The following is a 17,421-nucleotide window of genomic DNA, read 5'->3' on the forward strand; positions in this document are numbered from 1 at the left end:
TTTGTTATGCAAAAACCAGCCTCAATAGTAATTGCATGGGTATTTTGGACATTCGTGTGCTTCTTGCTAGAGGATTTTAAAAGAGGGGATCTACTTGCAACTATATTAGAAAGTTCAAGGGAGGCGATTGCAATTACCAAACTTTAGGGGAGATTTCAATAATGGTCATAAATTTTAGGGGAGGTTTCAACAACTTATCCTTTTATAAAATTAATAAAAAATAAACAAAATTATTCTTCCATGCAAGTGGTGGGTAAGCTAATTCAATCTATGATATCATAATTAATATTTCCTATTTGGTCTAGGTCAACAATTCAGCTCTTAGGTCAAATGTGTCAATATTTGATGTAATAATTAAATAATAAAAAAATGAAAAATATATAAATTTTGCAAAAAAAAAAACATATGAGCGCATCTCTAATAATTGTATATTCATCTTATAAAATAGAAACAAGTTCCATAAATAAGAACTACTTTTATACACATGAAAATGTAAAAAAAGTAATTTGAATTTAGTCCCCTTTTAATTGTGAGGCGAAAACATGTAATTTTAACTATTATTTTTCAGATCATTCAAATCCCTCTCATTAAGTCATATATTTAAGGTGCTAATGCCCATATGGTGGAATGGGATGTTGATTCCCATTCTTGGGGGAATAGCCATTCCAGGGTTCCAGGAATGGGATTCCCATACAAGAGTCTATCAAAAAATAAAGAACTCATGACAAAAGGCCCAAACCTTAATGTTAATAAAATAATAAATTAATAATAAGTTAATAGTAATAAAAATAGTAATAACATATTAATAATAAAATAATAAAATATTCATCTAATATAACAAAAGTAATAATAATAAAAATAAATACATAATTAAACAATAAAATATTATGAAATTAATAATAAGATAATAATAATAATAATAATAATAATAATAATAATAAAAATATTATTCAAGTAATAATAATAATATAATTATATTTTAATAAAATATTCATAAATTAATGATAAATACTAATAAAATAATAAAAACAAAGTAACAATAAAAAAGTTAAAATATTATTTACTAAATAATAAGAATAATTAAGTACAAATAATATACATATATATAATATAATATAATTAAAGTAACAATAAAATACTAACATATTAATTATTGAATAATAATAAATTAATTCTAAAACAATAATCAAAATGATAATTAAAAACTAATAAAAAAGTACTAATAAAATGTAATAAATTAATAATAAATACTAAGGTATTAATTATTAAATACTAGTAAAATAATAATAACAAAGTACTAAGAAAATAATAATTATATATTCATAAAATATTAGTAAAGTAATAAAAAAATAACAAAAAGAGTAATAAAATTACTTTCAGTCCTATCCACAAATCAAACAGACCCTAAATCTCTTTTTTTTTCAACATTGAACCAAAAAATGAAATTGTCCTATCTTGCTAGGAAATAGGTAAGCAATTCAACCATTTGGGTCAAATGGGTCAAGCCATTATATCATAATTAAATAATAAAAATTAAAGAAAGACAAGAACACCGAATATACATTTAGAACATCTTTAATATAAAATTATTTTATAAACATAATATTACTCTCTTTGAAACATAATATTACTATTTTCATCATCTAAAATTACTACGTGCAAAACATGTGAAAATTTACTAATATATCTAATTAACAATAAATGATCATTCTAATTTTACCATTAACAAAAGACCGAAAAATTTTATGCTGTATTTGATTTGATAAAAAATAAGAGAAAAATAAAAAGTTGAGGGAAATTTGTTGACAACACAAACGAAAAGGGACAAAGAAGTTATGGGACGTGCAGGAGAGTTGTTAGAATAAGTAATTTATCCCAATTCTTCCCAACAAAAGAAAGAAACATCTGATCTGAGTTCAAATCTGCCCCCGCACCCAGTTTTTCCCCACAAATGCCCCACACGCTCACGAGCCGCCACCTGTCCCTTCACACGAGATACGTAAGTAGCGCGTGCGGGGCTAACATAACGTTCGTTAATCCCTTCCGTTACCCCCCAAAAGTCCCATTTACTCCTTCACCCTTCATTCGACAGCTCCAGGTTAGGTATCTCAAGACCCTCTTCTTCCTCTCCTCCCTCTCGAGTGCCTGACCCTAACTGTTTCTCCCTTGCCAGAGCATCTTCTCCTTCTCCTTACTCCCCGACCCATCTTTTCACCTCGTTTTTTATTTTTTCTTTATTTTTTCTGATGTTTTCGTTTTCCAGATATCAGATAAACCGGCGACATTTGTCATCTTCCCCTTCTCCGGCACCGGCACCTACAACGGCAACCGGCAGTACTCCCCAGCCCATCTTTTCACCTCGTTTTTGATTTTTTTTTTTTCTGATGTTTTCGTTTTCCAGATATCAGAGAAACCGGCGGACCAGATCATTTGACACTCCATTACTGAATAGTGAATTCACACATGTGAAGGAGTGATCAGATGTAACTGAAATTGAAGGAAAGGAGAAATAAGGGTGTAGGCATTTTCTAGTGGCTTTGGTGTACAACCCACGCTTGATGAGCAAATTGGAGTTGGCCGGGGGACCAGATCAATTAATGCAGTGGGTAGCCATGTCTTCAGTACTGTTTCTTCTTCATCGCAGCTGGGCTACTTTTTTTATAGAGTCGTAGCTGAACAAAACAAACAACAGTTGGAGGTCCCACAAGCTTTTTAATGGTTTTGTTCTAGCAAGGTGAGATGTCTACCTCTCTCTTTCTCTCTCTCAGGCTCAACGCTGTGCATGGGTCAGTGGATGTGTGGGGTAGTTCTGTTCTTGGAGTTGCCATTCTTATCTAGGCCTAACCCAGTCAGTGCAACTGTGCAATGACATATTTAGCCTCTCCTTCCACACTAACCACCTGGGAATCTGGAATTTCTTCAGAGACAAAAACCCAGCTACACAGTTCATGGAATTGCAGTCAGTTCATCAAAATAAACAGAAATTAATACAGAATTATCCCATCAGATCTCAAGCAATTAGAATTAATGGTCACCATGACTGATGACTCTGAAAGTCTTCACCATCAGCCAGTTAGCAAATTAATAATGGAGTTTGACTCAATAAGTTTATCTGTGCGGTTGGTGCTGTAGGTGGGGGGCCGCGCAAGTCACGTAAGCTGGAAGTCTCGTCAATCGATCAATAAACAAATTAAAAAAACCAAAGATTAACCAGTTTTGATCATCTAAACAAATGGTTTAATTTGCAGCAGCTGCATTAATTAAAGAAGAGATGAAGATGGTCTGCATATTGATGAAATTCTTGATGATGAGATGAAAGACTGAAGAGATAGTCACCACCTTCAATGAGTGAAAAGATCAGAAAAAAAAAGAAAATAAAAACGAGGTGAAAAGATGGGCTGGGGAGTCCGGTTGCCGTTGTAGGTGCCGGTGCCGGAGAAGGAGAAGATGACAAATGCCGCCGGTTTCTCTGATATCTGGAAAACAAAAACATCAGAGAAAAAAACAAAATTAAAAAACGAGGTGAAAAGATGGGCTAAGGAGTACCGTCGGTTGCCGTTGTAGGTGCCAGTGCCGGAGAAGGAGAAGATGCTCTGGCGAGGGAGAAACAGTCAGGGTCAGGCACTCGAGAGGGAGGAGAGGGAGAAGAGGGTTTTGAGATACCTAACCTGGAGCTGTCGAATGAAGGGTTTGAAGGAGTAAATGGGACCTTGGGGGGGATAATGGAAGGGGCTAACGAACGTTATGTTAGCCCCGCACGCGCTACTTACATATCTCGTGTGAAGAGACAGGTGGCAGCTTTGAGCGTGTGGGGCGTTTGTGGGGAAAAAGTAGTGGGGCGCGAATTTGAACTGATGTGATCAGATCTTCTACTTCAAATTCAACCCTTCAATTTTTCCAAGCTTAGTGCCTAGAAACATCCGGTTGCCGTCGGTGAACTGATTTTGACCAAAACCCCACACGTCTTCCATTAGATGTTTCATTGAATTTTTAAGGTAATACACAAACAAGAATTATTATTTCTCTAGAAAAATATAAATAAATAAACAGACAACATTTGCCATTTGCAAATGAAGTGTGTTGGCTCCTCCCAACAAAAGCTTGCGGAACATGATGAAACCCACTAAAAGACGAGATCAGATCAGCGCCACACAGCACCTCCCACCCGTGTGTTGAGAATATCTCACGGTGAGATGTACATGTGAGGCACTTGTGCGGCGCCAATATGATATCCCATAAGACTGAATCCTCCATGTATGTGATGTGCAGTCACAGATCATGTTGGAACGTTTTTTCTTGCTGACCTTCCCAAAAACGATGCGATATGGCAAACAAAATGAGAAGACGCGGGAGATTTTTCTTCCCTCCTTTTTATCATGAAAATCAAGGAAGGATAACTTCCCACGAGTAGCTTTGTTTTCTGACGTCCGATCAGAATCTACTCATTAACACTATGCCCCACTCTGTATCTTAAAGCTGTCTTTGTATTTTTTTGCCTTGTGTCGTACGCGGTAGCCTCCTCGCCGATTCCCACACGTAACCTCTCTCTTTCTCCTTTCCTTTCTTTCTCTCTCTCTCTCTGCACAGCTTCCTTCTTCCCTCTCCAGCGATCACATCACAAATCACAAATGCACGCTGTAGTTGCCGTAAGTTCTCTTCGCATCTGTCTTTTCTACAAAACAAATTCGCCTTCTTATTATTTTTTTTTCTCTTTTTTTCCTTATCTTGTCGAATTCTAATTTTCATAAAGGCTGTTGAGTTTTGAAATTCCTTAAAAGTTTTAGCTTTTTTAGGGTTTGAGTGCGAATTTTCAGAAACTAGGGCTTCGTTTATTTTCCTTGTTAGATCTTCAAATCCGTCCTCGAAAAGGTTCGTTTATAAATTTATTCAATCGGACCCTTTTGTTCTGGTAATTATCTACGTATGGCTTTCGGAATCTGTAAATCCATTCGGAAAGCGTCAAGAAAGTGTTTCTATGGAGTTTCAGATCGTTTTTTTCATCCTCATCCACCATAAAAATTCAGTCTTTCTTGTTAGTGATTATTCCCTCTTTTTTTTGTGGAAGATAATTTTGTTTGACTTTTTCGTTTTAATCTTTCTTTGTAATCTTTTAATCGTTCATCCCCTTTTATGATTTTTCTCTTACCATGCTTTGCTTTCTTGGTTGTTCTTCAGTGAGGAAGGTCAAGGTCCTCTGTGCGCGTGTCCCGTGCTCTTCTCCATTGGGTCTTAATAAAAAAAAAAAAACAAATAAAACATCGCGCGATCGATCGGGCATTCAGAAGTAGAACTTGCTCCAATGGCGGTGAATCTGTGGCACGACAAGCGTGAGCGAGAGATGTACGACAACTTCGCCGATCTCTATGCCATCATCAAAGCCACGGAGAAGCTCGAGAAGGCCTATGTTCGCGACATCATCTCATCGACTGAGTATGAGCCAGAGTGTTTGAAACTGATTGCCCAGTTCAAGACCCTGGCCTCCACACTCAAGGATACCGTCCCCAGTGTCGAGCGCTTCGTGGACACCTACAAAATGGACTGCCCTGCTGCTCTCAACCGTCTCGTTGTCTCCGGCGTTCCTGCCACTATTGAGCACCGGCGGGCTGCTGCCGCTTCGGCTACCACGTCTGCGGCAATCGTAGCCGAATGCGTGCAGCATTTCATCACGGCAATGGACTCGTTGAAGTTGAACATGGTTGCTGTCGATCAGGTGCACCCCTTGCTTGCAGACCTCTCCAGCTCTCTCAACAGGCTCAGCATACTGCCACCCGATTTTGAGGGGAGGGCTAAGATGAAGGAGTGGATTGCAAGGTTGTCAAAGATGGGAGCTGCAGACGAACTGACCGAGCAGCAGGCGCGGCAACTGCATTTTGACCTTGAGTCATCGTACAACTCTTTTATGGCCGCCTTGCCCAATGCGGGGACTTGATTTTTCAGGTGAGATTGTATATATATGAAAATGTTTTTCCTTGGACTATAATGATTGTTCGAAGAAACTTAACGAATGGCTGGAGGAGATGCACCGATTTGATTAGAACTTGTGTATTTTGACTTTTGGGATACTTGCTCTTTAGTTAATCTTTGTACTGATCGTCTGTTGCAAATTATCAAAAACTCTCAGATTGCATACTACATTAAGAAAATTGAGCTGCATTTGTCTTTTCTGCTCTGCTTTTCTAACCTATCATAATTGTATTAGATGTTAATTGTTTTTGGTTTTTATATGATTTCTAGTAACAATGATTACCATTCCTAAGGTTCTTTATCCTCCCCCCTTCCCCCCATTTGAGCTCTTTCTATTTCAATGTTAAAGGGGTGTAAGTTTTACATTGAAACAAAAATAGCCCTAGTTTTCGATTTATTGGAAAAGAAGATTTAGTACCCAAAAATATCCAATGACTGAGAAGATAAGGATTATCCATTTATAGGACAAGGATTTAGCTCCACTAGATAATTCTTGTAGATTTTTTTTTTCTTTATGCATGTACGTGTAACTACTTGAACCTTTTTTCTCAAAAAAACTCCTATCAATCATGGCATAAAAATATTAAAGAGAACCCTCGTAATCTCTCTGCTACTTCCTTCTTGTAATTCTGAGGGCACAATTTCATACATGTAGCTTACAACAAGTAATTTTTGTTCAATGCTGCCTCATTTGTAGTGTAAGACCAACCGAGTTAAAACATCTACTTTTGGAATTATCATGTCCAGAAGGTGTGTATACTTGTATGTGTTCTGTATTGAGGGAAGTTATCCCTCCTTTCTAATACAACTAGTAAAAAAACTGTTATCTTGTTACAGAACTTGATCTAAGCAGGGATAGTTTCTTAAAGATGGATCTGATGGTTCGAACGTATTCTAGTTGCCAGTTGCAAAAACAAATTGCAAAAATTAAATTTAAAACTTGCTTTTCCATTACCAATCAAAACAAAAAAATTTGCTTTTCCCAGAATCATTCTATTAGCATAGGATAAAAAAAAGGATTGATATTTGGACTCTACTGGTTGAATTTGGAGCCTAAGTTCTTGTTGATAAATTTGAAGTCAAGTTGTATTAGACATGGATAATTTCCATAATCTTTTAAAATCTTAACTCCTAGATTTTATAATTCAGAGGATGCATTTGTTTGGCATGTAACTTGTTGCAGATTGGCTACTAATGGCCAAATGCTGGAGTTGAAATTGGCAAGTATGAGCCTTGAAAGCAGAAAATATTCCTGCTGCATGACTTGTTGGTTTGTCTTTTGTTTATGGCAAGCTAGCTATTCTTGTATGATTCCCCTCTCATCTTTGTAATCAGTTCAGTTTATGGCAAGCTACCAACCAGTTCTCAGAAAACAAATTTTCTGTAAAGCTGTAAACAAGGGACCTTTTTCTGTGGATTTTGTTTTTCTTTTCTTGATTGTCATAGATATTGATCGATAAAACCTTCATGGTTTACTTGGTAGGAATTTGAGCGTCAGCCTAGGACCAAGTTTGTGTTAGTGATACGTTGAGGATGCTTGGATTGAGTCACAATTATAAATATCATCTTGAGAAAAAAATTTGGAACCCAAATATGGGCGTGTTTCCCCAATCAGACAGAATGCAGATGCAATAGCCATAGCCCCAGCCAGATGTCTTGTCACCTACTAAAACCTATTTGCTTTGGTAATTGGTATATGATATAAAGGCGAGCTCGAGTCGAACTTCTCTGAAACATCTTGTTCCGTATAGGTGCAACCAATTTCTTGATTAGATATGGAATCCTTGAATATATATAAATAACATTAGCGTAGGTTGCTTCAAATTTATATATACATGGATGATTAAATTTGTTTTCTTAAGCTTTGAATGCAGTTATAGTTCTCCTTTTCATTTCTAATGGACACGAAGGCTGTGGTTGGTTGCAATGCGAATAAATTTGCACTCATGTAAAACTATGACAGTGCAAATGATTTGAGTGTAAATTCTGACCTATTTTTGTTTTATTTTTTAGCTTATTTTGTTTGATTGCAGCACAAATTGAAGTAAATTAAGACATGAAGCCGAATAAAGTAAAATCCTGAACAAAATTAACCAAGAATTTGCATTTTTTTTACATTTGCACTCCCATGCATTTGTACTATTTGCAAATAAATTAAACAAGCATTTGAATTACAGAGAACAGTACCCATTTAAATTAGGGCTTCTCTGTATGGACATAGTGGATTCTATATTCAGGTGTAGAGGACGAATATTAATGTGATATAGGACTCTTGATTATTGAGGTTGTTTTAGGTATTTTTATCTCTTGAGGCTGCGCTTGGCTGCAGTTCAAATAAATTTGCACTGATGCAAAACTATGGTATCAAATTCTGATTTATTTTTGTTTCAAACGTTACCTTACTTGGTTTGATTGCAGTATAAGTGAAGAAAAATAAGACCCGAAAGATAATAAAATAAAACCTATAAAATTAAACCAAAATCTGCATTTTTTATTTGCACTCCCATACATTTGTATTAGTACAAATAAGATTGCATTGCAATCAACACAGCCTGAAGGGAAAAAAAGCGAAAACAAAATACCTATCATCACCTTAGGTACTTGGTTCCAATATCAATTCATCAACATAGAATCCTTAATTTTATCATACCACCCGTGGATTTGTTCGCTGATGACTCCCAGTCCAAAATTTGAGCCAATCAAATGGATCGAAATGAAAAATACTGTCGTGCCAGAGTTCCTTATGACAGCTTAATATGATAGTTATTTGAACACTTGGAAACATTCTTCGCCAGTTGATAAACCTTGAATCAAATAATGCATAGTGATTTATGTACCAAATGTATAATTCACATTAGCTCCCAATCCTCTTTGCAGAAGGATTTGTGCAATTAGGTCATATATATTGCTTCTTCTGCAGCAAGTTATAGTTTGAAAGCTGCTTCAAAGAAGAAAATTAGCTTCCAAGTGATTCCCATTTTATGAGCAGTGTACATTTGTTTCATGATTTGAATCGGAGTCTGCAGCATTTTGTGTTGGATTTGAAACAGTTGGTGGTGAATTCCCCAAAGGATCTAAACAAAGCTTCTGAATTTCAAGAGACCATTGTACAGACTCAGAAATGGAAGGCAAATAGGTCTCTATTTCACCATTGCATCTCTCTCTCTCTCTCTCTCTCTCTTTCTCTCTCTCGCTCTCGACATACATTACGAGGACACAGCACCAAAAATTATGACAATGCACGTCCACTTCCTTGAGCTCTTTTGATACTCTCGCAACTCGGAGTTGTTCAGTTCCTAGTCAGACAAATGCATTGGCACGGGGCAACATGACTCTCAATATCGTTGATATTGCTGGCCCTGGGCTTCCACTGAAGTAGGCATTGTCCAAGAAAGCTTGATGGAGTTAAATGAGATCTCTTTCAATCTCCTTATGGTATTGAGGATCTGAGTATCTGACCCCTTATTTGCTTTAAATCCCCTCGAGCTTCTTACCAAGCCCATCAACCACAACTCAAAGGCCCAGGTCCACCCACACCTTGGAAGATTTTGGTGAGCAACAATGGATGGATGATGGATCCCTCAATTGCCTCTAGCTTCTCCTTAATGACCTCGACTTGTTTCAAAACCTCATCATCTTTATCCCATCTGAGACCGGAAATCTTTCACGCTCAATAGGAGACCAGAATCAACAAACTAACCTGTACGAAGCCTGAGAGCCATTTCATTGGGGGGGAAGAGGGCGGGGGGGAGAAAACACAAATTTAAGCAAGTACACATGAATTGCCACGTGTCATTTCTTTCTTCATTATCAGACTTAACCACTCCCTTCGTGACAAACAAACCACCCACCTAACAAGCTCGTGCACGTCCCTTAACAAGCTGATAACAAATCAAACATTTTCATACATTGGAATTAGGACACAGCATGACCTTTCACGCAAAGGCTTGTAAGATTGCTTGGCTGGCGGGGGAGAATTTGGGATCTTCCGCCAACAACACTCATTCCAACCCTCCACCAGCTTCGTCTAACACCGCACATTTCACCATGAGAATGGGACTCACCATAAAAGTAGGACCCATGAGATGTGCTGTGTGAGATAATATTAGTAGATGGGTTCCCATCGTTTTAGGGTTTCATTCACCCTCTACTGTTGCTGCCGCTGAAACAAACAAATGATTGCAGCATTGAAGCAGAAAATAGAGGACCAATCAATAGTCTTAGGTCAGGATTTTCAAATACCTGAACCGGTAGCACATAAAAATGGCTCTGACAATCTTTTCTCTTTTTCAAAATAGAAATTCCCCTCATGAGTGTGTCCCTATTCCCATCTGTTCCTCACCTCCATTATAACTTTCTGGTTGAGATTTCAAAAATTAGAACAGAGAATCCTCTCGTTCTCCCTCCGTGAAATTAAAAATGAAAATTATAAAAAACACAACTTCAATTTCTCCTCCAAAAAGAAGCTAAAAAGCATCCATTATCCACTGCTACATATATCTCTCCCTTTCTCCTTGTTTCATCATCTCTCCTGCTCTCTCGTTTTTCCCGGGCAACAGCAATTGATGCCATCTCCCTCCATGAATAAAACAATAAAGAGAACATCCCTCCTTTGCCAACCAGATTAGCCCAATTCATGCAATCAATCCCTTTTTTACCGATAAAAAATGTGGAGGATCAAAAGGCCTCTTGAGAACATTACCCATCTCATCTACCCATTAATGGCTTTTGAAGCTAGAGAAAGAACGGATCAAAGTGTGAAGAAGCGGTGTCACTTGACTCCTAGAGAGAGAGGGTCAATAGAGAGAGAGATAGTAATTTACAAAATGTATATAAACTAATTTACAAAAGGGTAAAATGGGTATTTGGAAAATATTGATGCATGGATCTAACGTTTTCCGTCTGGGTCAGTGATGGAAGGGAGGATTTTGTTTATTTTTTTAAAAGTCTAAGGGAGGTTTTTGTTAAAGTAAAATTAAAGGGGAGGTTTTTATTATTGTCAGAAACTTTAGGGGAGGTTTTTATATTTTACCCTAGAAAATAAGAATATAAGTGTCGATGAACCAGGTTTAGGTTGGAATAAATCTAAATTAAAACCGATTGGAACAGAATGAGTCCATTTGTAATGGACTCATATTGGACCGGGTCAGATCGGACCAAATATGGTCTAATTGACACCCCCTACAAGTTCTATCAATATATGATTGTGTTTTCATCTCTTTTTTTGGCATCAATTGTGTTTTCGTCTCGTTTTTTGGTATCAATTGTGTTTTCGTCTCTGAAGTTATGAAGCTGCCACCAACACAACCCCACCTCCATCACCAGAGGCAATAGACCCTACCCCACCATAGTTTCATGATCTCTCCAATTCGACCATAATGACCAGTAAAGGCCGCTTCTTGATCAGTTCCAACCGAGAATTGTTGGATATCATTATGCGTTTTTAACTTCAAATAATTGAGAGGTTATGCAGAACGAAGATGTTGCAACCTTGACATAGAGTAGGCAACGTGTCCTCAATTGCAGACATGTGGATGAAATCATAATGGGTTTTTTGAAACCATGTTCAATGGAATCATTTCCTTGAGTATGTGTTTGGTTTCGTGGGCGTTTATGGATAGGCTGTTTATTTGTATTTTTTCACTTTAAATGTTTATTTGTACTTTTTCACTTTAAACGTTTCCTGTTTTTGTTGTTTGGTTGGACTTCACTTTAAATGTATTTTACTCTCCACTTCAAATTAATACCCATTAAAATGTGTCAATAAGTATTTAGTTTCAAGAAACACTAGGGCGTTGGGGAAAACAAGAATTTGACATTTCCTCAAATGTCCCATGCACAAAAAAATCAAAGCGTTTTAGTTTTCTACCATTTATTTGATAAACGGTGAAACCAAACAATTGTTTCATTTTGCTTCATATGCAATAAACGCCAATGCCTGTGTGGCGCTGATGTGGTGGCATTTTTTCAATAAACACCCATAGAACCAAACACAACCTGAATCTTATTCAACGTTTAAAAGCATGAAGTAATTGCTTGAAAATTAATCCAGTTAATAAAAACAGATATGAAGTCATGTACAATTCAAGAATTAAAATTCATTTTCTATTTTCATTTACTTTGCAATATGGGTACAATCAAATATAATGGCTTCCAAATGCTAGATAAATAATTTGAAATTTAATAATAATACCATTATGACATTATATACTATTAAGCAGTTTGACAAAAAAAAAACCAAGATCCTTGTTTGAGGCTGCAAATTTGCAATTTGAAGGTGCTTCATATGGATTTTTTTAGTAGATTTTTCATGTGTCATTGAAATTTTATCATTTCATGAGATGAGGCAATCATGGTCTTTGACAAATAAACTTAAAAGATATAGCTACTTTAGTTCGCACGACATGGATAAGAAAATAGGACAATGAGATGGGATTAGTATTCTCAAAGTAAGGGACATAGGGTCTCACCAAATAGGTGTGACCCCAGTGAGAAACGAAAGTAGTGCGACGAGTGTGAGAAAATTTTGTCGAGGGTGGAATGTTTTCATCTTCCACCTCTGCAATAGTTCGAACTCCAACCACCTTATCTTTCATCTCCGGTGAGGTTTACGGCCTCCGGTAAGTACTCACATCCCCTTCATGTTATTTGGTGTTTTATTCCACCAAAAATACCCTTTTCTTCCTCCATCAACTTCGATCTCAGATCTTAGATGACAAGGAGATAGGGTATTGTCTTTATCTTCTCTAACGAAGGTAACCTTATTTTTGTCTTCTCATACAACAAGGAGATAGGATTTTGCTTCACACATCACTCACAATATTTTTTTTTTTGCATTTTTTTATCAAGAACGCTTTTCCTTCCATGTGTTTTAGGTGCTTAGCGAATAAGGAGCACGGGTTCGTCTTTGGAGACCGGAGTTCTCATCCTCATTTTCTATGAAGGTCAATTTTCATCCTCATCTTCTTCCCATATCTTCTCCATTTGCCAACCCTTTGCTATTGGGTTGCTAGATCTAAAACCCTTTTATTTTTTTGTTACTATAAATCCTTCTTCATTGTATAGATCTACTAAACAAAAAGTGTTTTGATATAAATCTAACATGAATTATTTGCCCTAACAACATAAACTTCTCTTGCAAATTTGCTCTTGGATCTGCCAGTTCTCATCAACCAAACGATAGAAGCAGATTCTATAGGATAGTGGGTCTCAGCAAACATAGTGACCAAAAATGAGAAAATAAAATTTTCTTTTCTCATCCCACTATTTCTTGACAACCAAACTTATCATAAATTTTCAAAAGAAAAAGAAAAAGTACACTGAACCTCCCTATTTTTGAAAATTGTGTATGATCCTCTTGAAGAACGACAGCTTAATTTGTTGCTTAATACAGAACTGTACATGAGGATATCTAGGAATTAGAACTGATAGTAGACTGAGCTTTACATGCAAAAAAGTAGTCTACTGTATAAACTGCAGCATTGTAGCTCCTATTCGACTATCAAGGATGGTTGTTTGGGATTTTGGGCACACCCTCATTCATTAGATAAAGAAGTTATTTCAGAAGACAAAAATACTCGTATAGTTTTTTTTTTTTTTTTTTTTTTTTGGTTTTTGGGTAATGAGAAATACCCATATAGTTTTATAGTTCTATCGTTACACAGGCATCTCTTGCGTTTTCTCTGGGGGGTATGCCTAGTTTGTAAAAAGATGGGATGTTCCCTAGAGTATAGAATTGTATAGTCCTTCCTCTTCGCTATTTATTTTAACAAGTCCACAACAAATAGGTAATATTCGAATGTAAAGATGTAAATGTATATAAATGGTGTAATTAATTGCTGATAAATATTGCTAAAAATCATAACTATATATCTGCAAACTTGTTTAGTTTGTCTCAGAAAAGCTACTTTTAGGCTCCTCTCACCCTAACTACCAAAAACAAAAGGAAAAAAAAAAAATCTTCTAATCTTGGAACACCTGATGTGCACTATATTTTGCTTGGTAATTAACAAATTTGATAAGTTATATAACAATATCTTGTTGTAGTTGCTGGTTATGTTCTTGTCGTTGCAATGATCGCAGTTGCACACTGTTACACCTTAGGTACCTCTCCTGTATCTGTCCACATAGAACCAAAGAAATAATATTATATGTTGAGAGAGAGAGAGAGAGAGAGAGAGAGAGAGAGACGAATTCTATATTAATGCGTTGCTTGTTGTCTATGCATGTATGAATTGATCTTCACAATTTATTACCATTCTATTTAACATATTTCTCAAACTCTAGGTTATATGATAGACTGTTGGGTATGAAATAAGTAATAAACGGTGTTTATTAATACCTCTAGCTCAGAAACTGCTTCTAGTAATTCAAAGCATTCCACCAATAACGCCTTCTCTCCAGAAACCACTTTTGCTAGATCTGAGAGCAGTGAAGCTGTCTCCTGTGCCTGTTAATCTCATAAATTCAAGCTATTTATTGAATATAGATAGAACACTCAAAACTATCAGAGTCATAGTTCAGTATAGCCTGTACCATAGGTGAATAATTAGTTAACATTGTCTGAGTCGAAAGTGCAAGATCTGTTGCATGCCCAATTTCAAGTGATGTCGATCCCAAGTCCACCTACAAACTCTTACAATTGTGACTACAGATAGCATAATAGATAACAATTAATGGCTGAAAAGGTTTTAATTTTGAAGCTTACCTTTGCGCCTTCTACAAGGGGAACCCTACAAAGAACTGAATGTAAGCAATCTTTAGTCATGGAAAACGCCAAGAGATAATGGCTTTCCAACTCTCCCCAAGCTTCTAGTAGCTTAATCTGCACGCATATCACATTTCAAAACATCTAAATTGTATTGTATTTGTTAAAAAATGATAACATAAAAGGAATTGGTAAGTTGATATTAGGTTTACTTAACTTGAGAACTGAGTATTTCATTCAACTTCAGTTCAAGCTTCTCTTTTTGGAGTTCAATACGCTTTTGAGCCACTGAAAATTGCAACTTGGACAGACTACTGTATACATTTGACAAATTTCTCTGCAATATCATCAAGTACATGATTGATTGATCCTGATTACTTTGAGGAAATACAACAACAATACCCAAAAGACTGACTACAGTTCATCTAGTTTACAATTTTGTTTACCTCTGCTTGACTAGTCCTCTTTCGATTCATAGCATCAGTCTTGGCGTTCACGTATCTCCACTGAATCAACCTATTGTGCAGCAGACGAAACTGATGAGCAGTTTCGGTGATCCCCGATGGTCCGATGGATGAAGAACAAGATGGAGTAGATCTTTTGCTCTTAAACAAATTGAAGAAACTATTAACCCGGTTTGTTTTGAAAGAGTTATCTAGCGGCTTCGGGCTTGAAGATGACGACGCCTTCCCCTTAGTCTCCATAAGTGATCGACCTGGTGAGAACGCCCATTGCCATGTTGATGTTTCATGTGAATTTAGTGAATTTGCTCTCCTGATCATTGCAGCTTTTGGTAATTGTTTCGAAATGTTTGAATTGGTAGTTCCTTGCTGTTGTCTTGTTGATGAATTGTGTAGATACCTTGAAGATACCTTCATGCCGGATCTCTTAGAGCTAGCTGTTGATGAAAGGTAGGACGAGTTTGACGAAGATAAGGATGATTTTCTGCCCGTGGTGGGAGAACCGAAATCAGTGCTAGAAAAGGCTTCACTGCATTCTGATTCCGAGTCAAGAACGTCGATAAAAGAGTTCGATGATCGTCGAGATCTCCGGTCAAGAGCATTTTCATCTATGGACAATCTTCCAGGAACTAAAGATGAATTAGAAGATGAAGCATTAGAACAAGTCTTTCCCGTACATCTCGACCTTCCAGTGCATCTCATTGGCCCCCCAGTGATGGGGTGATGATTCTCTTTCGAGTTCATATTTTCGTTCTCGAACCTGCTGATTTCGGAGCAACTCCGTTGTTTGGCGAGATGCAGAGAGTTGTTATTTGCAGAGGATCCGTCACTGTTCCTTCCCTCTATGAGATTCTTTAGTCTCTCGTTCCCAAGATGATCGGCTAGAGTACTCGATTTTTTACCCAAAGATTGAGAAGTATTCGAGGAAGACCAAAGCCCTCGGATCAGTGCTGTTTCGTCCACGTTTCGATGTTTCCGAACATCGGCGGCTGATCCAGTCGTTAGTCGGAGAGGCGAGAGTGTTACCTGATTTGGAGATGGAATTCCTGGTTCGGTGGAAGCAGTTGAAGGTGGAGAAAGAAATCGAGAGCTCACTTCGCGAGATTTCAATCTTCGAGGTTTGGGAGAATGGTCTGAAGCTGTGTTCTGGTTCTTCATTTTATTCTGTATTCCTCCTCTCTTCTCTTCTCTCTTCGAAGTTCAGAAGCAGGAGAAAAAGATATTCACAATGCGAGAGAGAGAGAGAGAGAGAGGAGAAGGTTTCAAACCCAGGTTGTTAGGATTTGGATAGGATTCAATTCATGTTGGTTTTTTTTGAAAAGTAGTTGGGAAGAAAACGAAAATATTTTTGAAAAGGCGGCAAAATAGACTCCTTGTCGTTCCGGGTTCAGCAACGGTGTCAGGAAGTCCAAAGTTTTTTCCTACGAAGTACGATGATTCGCATTGGCTGCTCAAAAAATCAGCTACTACGGGTGGAGCAGCGGTGGGCTAAAATGGTGAATCACAGCCCTTCATGCATTGACGTGACCCCACAAGTCATAACAATGCAACGCATGAAAGACCGTGATTTCAATAGGGGTGAAATTTGGGCGGATCCAGCTCATAAATTTACACGGGTTGTGTTTGGCTTAGACCGAAAAGTTTGGTTTTTTTTTTTATTTTTCGGGCTGAGAATCTGAGATTAGGCTTAGTATTTAAGTAGTCGGAACCCAGTAAAACCTTATCCCTATATATATACAACTATACATACTTACATACATCATACACATACATGTATAATAATGATCTTCGGACCATTATTGACCCAGACAATTAGACCATTTGGCCCAGAAATCACAGAGAGCCAGCTCCGTTTCTCTCCTGAATCATTCTTTTGCCAAAAACTCTTAACTTGGTCAATGGCCCATAAGCTCAAGTGGTCAAACCGTTAACCTGCTCAACCCAAATAATGGCTTTGATCATTTTTTTTTTAATTGCAATAAGACTCTATTTAGACCGAACAGTTGAACCGATGATCCAAAAATTGGTGGCAAAAATAGTTTCAGTTTTGGTGAGTTTTTAAAACATTGACTTTTAGTATGGGCTGAATGACACACCCGAGCCCAAACCAAGTGCATCAAATTTTAGTGATTGTTGGGCTCATGTTGAATAGTGTATCAGTGGGTCATTGCAAAGTTGTGATCCTTGATGATGTTCCCAATACATGACTGCAATTGTTATGAGAACCGTGTGAGGACAAAATCCAATCTCCATCATATCTTAACGTGCATTACAAACATCTCCCGTAAC

The 17,421-nt window shown here is 37.1% G+C and overlaps 2 protein-coding genes and 1 long non-coding RNA gene across 8 annotated transcripts; 1 reads left to right on the forward strand and 2 right to left on the reverse strand.

Moving 5' to 3' along the window:
- Positions 1-3,156: 3,156 nt before the first annotated feature.
- LOC104612602 (uncharacterized) lies at positions 3,157-4,346 on the reverse strand. The gene is made up of 2 exons (XR_737834.3): positions 3,547-4,346; positions 3,157-3,476 (listed from the first exon to the last, which is right to left on the reverse strand). It is a non-coding gene; the product is annotated as an uncharacterized LOC104612602 (long non-coding RNA).
- A 155-nt stretch (positions 4,347-4,501) lies between these two features.
- On the forward strand, positions 4,502-7,711 carry LOC104612603 (vacuolar protein sorting-associated protein 28 homolog 2-like). 6 transcript variants are annotated; one of them, XM_088894412.1, is made up of 3 exons: positions 4,502-4,646; positions 5,176-5,937; positions 7,448-7,711. In XM_088894412.1, exon 2 carries the CDS (start codon positions 5,300-5,302, stop codon positions 5,927-5,929), a length of 630 nt encoding a protein of 209 aa, XP_088750538.1. In that variant the 5' UTR covers positions 4,502-4,646; positions 5,176-5,299; the 3' UTR covers positions 5,930-5,937; positions 7,448-7,711. The 6 variants fall into 6 exon arrangements, with proteins under 6 accessions (XP_088750538.1, XP_088750539.1, XP_088750537.1 ...); XM_088894413.1 differs by lacking the exon at positions 7,448-7,711 and adding an exon at positions 7,114-7,378; XM_088894411.1 differs by lacking the exon at positions 7,448-7,711 and adding an exon at positions 7,148-7,378.
- A 6,060-nt stretch (positions 7,712-13,771) lies between these two features.
- LOC104612617 (QWRF motif-containing protein 3-like) lies at positions 13,772-16,789 on the reverse strand. The gene is made up of 6 exons (XM_010280092.2): positions 15,118-16,789; positions 14,889-15,008; positions 14,672-14,788; positions 14,500-14,589; positions 14,306-14,413; positions 13,772-14,082 (listed from the first exon to the last, which is right to left on the reverse strand). The coding sequence occupies exons 1-6, from the start codon at positions 16,288-16,290 to the stop codon at positions 13,987-13,989; spliced, it is 1,704 nt and encodes a 567-aa protein (XP_010278394.1). The 5' UTR covers positions 16,291-16,789; the 3' UTR covers positions 13,772-13,986.
- Positions 16,790-17,421: the final 632 nt, after the last annotated feature.

This window comes from Nelumbo nucifera, chromosome 1 (assembly GCF_055504915.1).
Source record: "Nelumbo nucifera cultivar China Antique chromosome 1, China Antique-T2T, whole genome shotgun sequence".
NCBI lineage: Eukaryota > Viridiplantae > Streptophyta > Magnoliopsida > Proteales > Nelumbonaceae > Nelumbo > Nelumbo nucifera.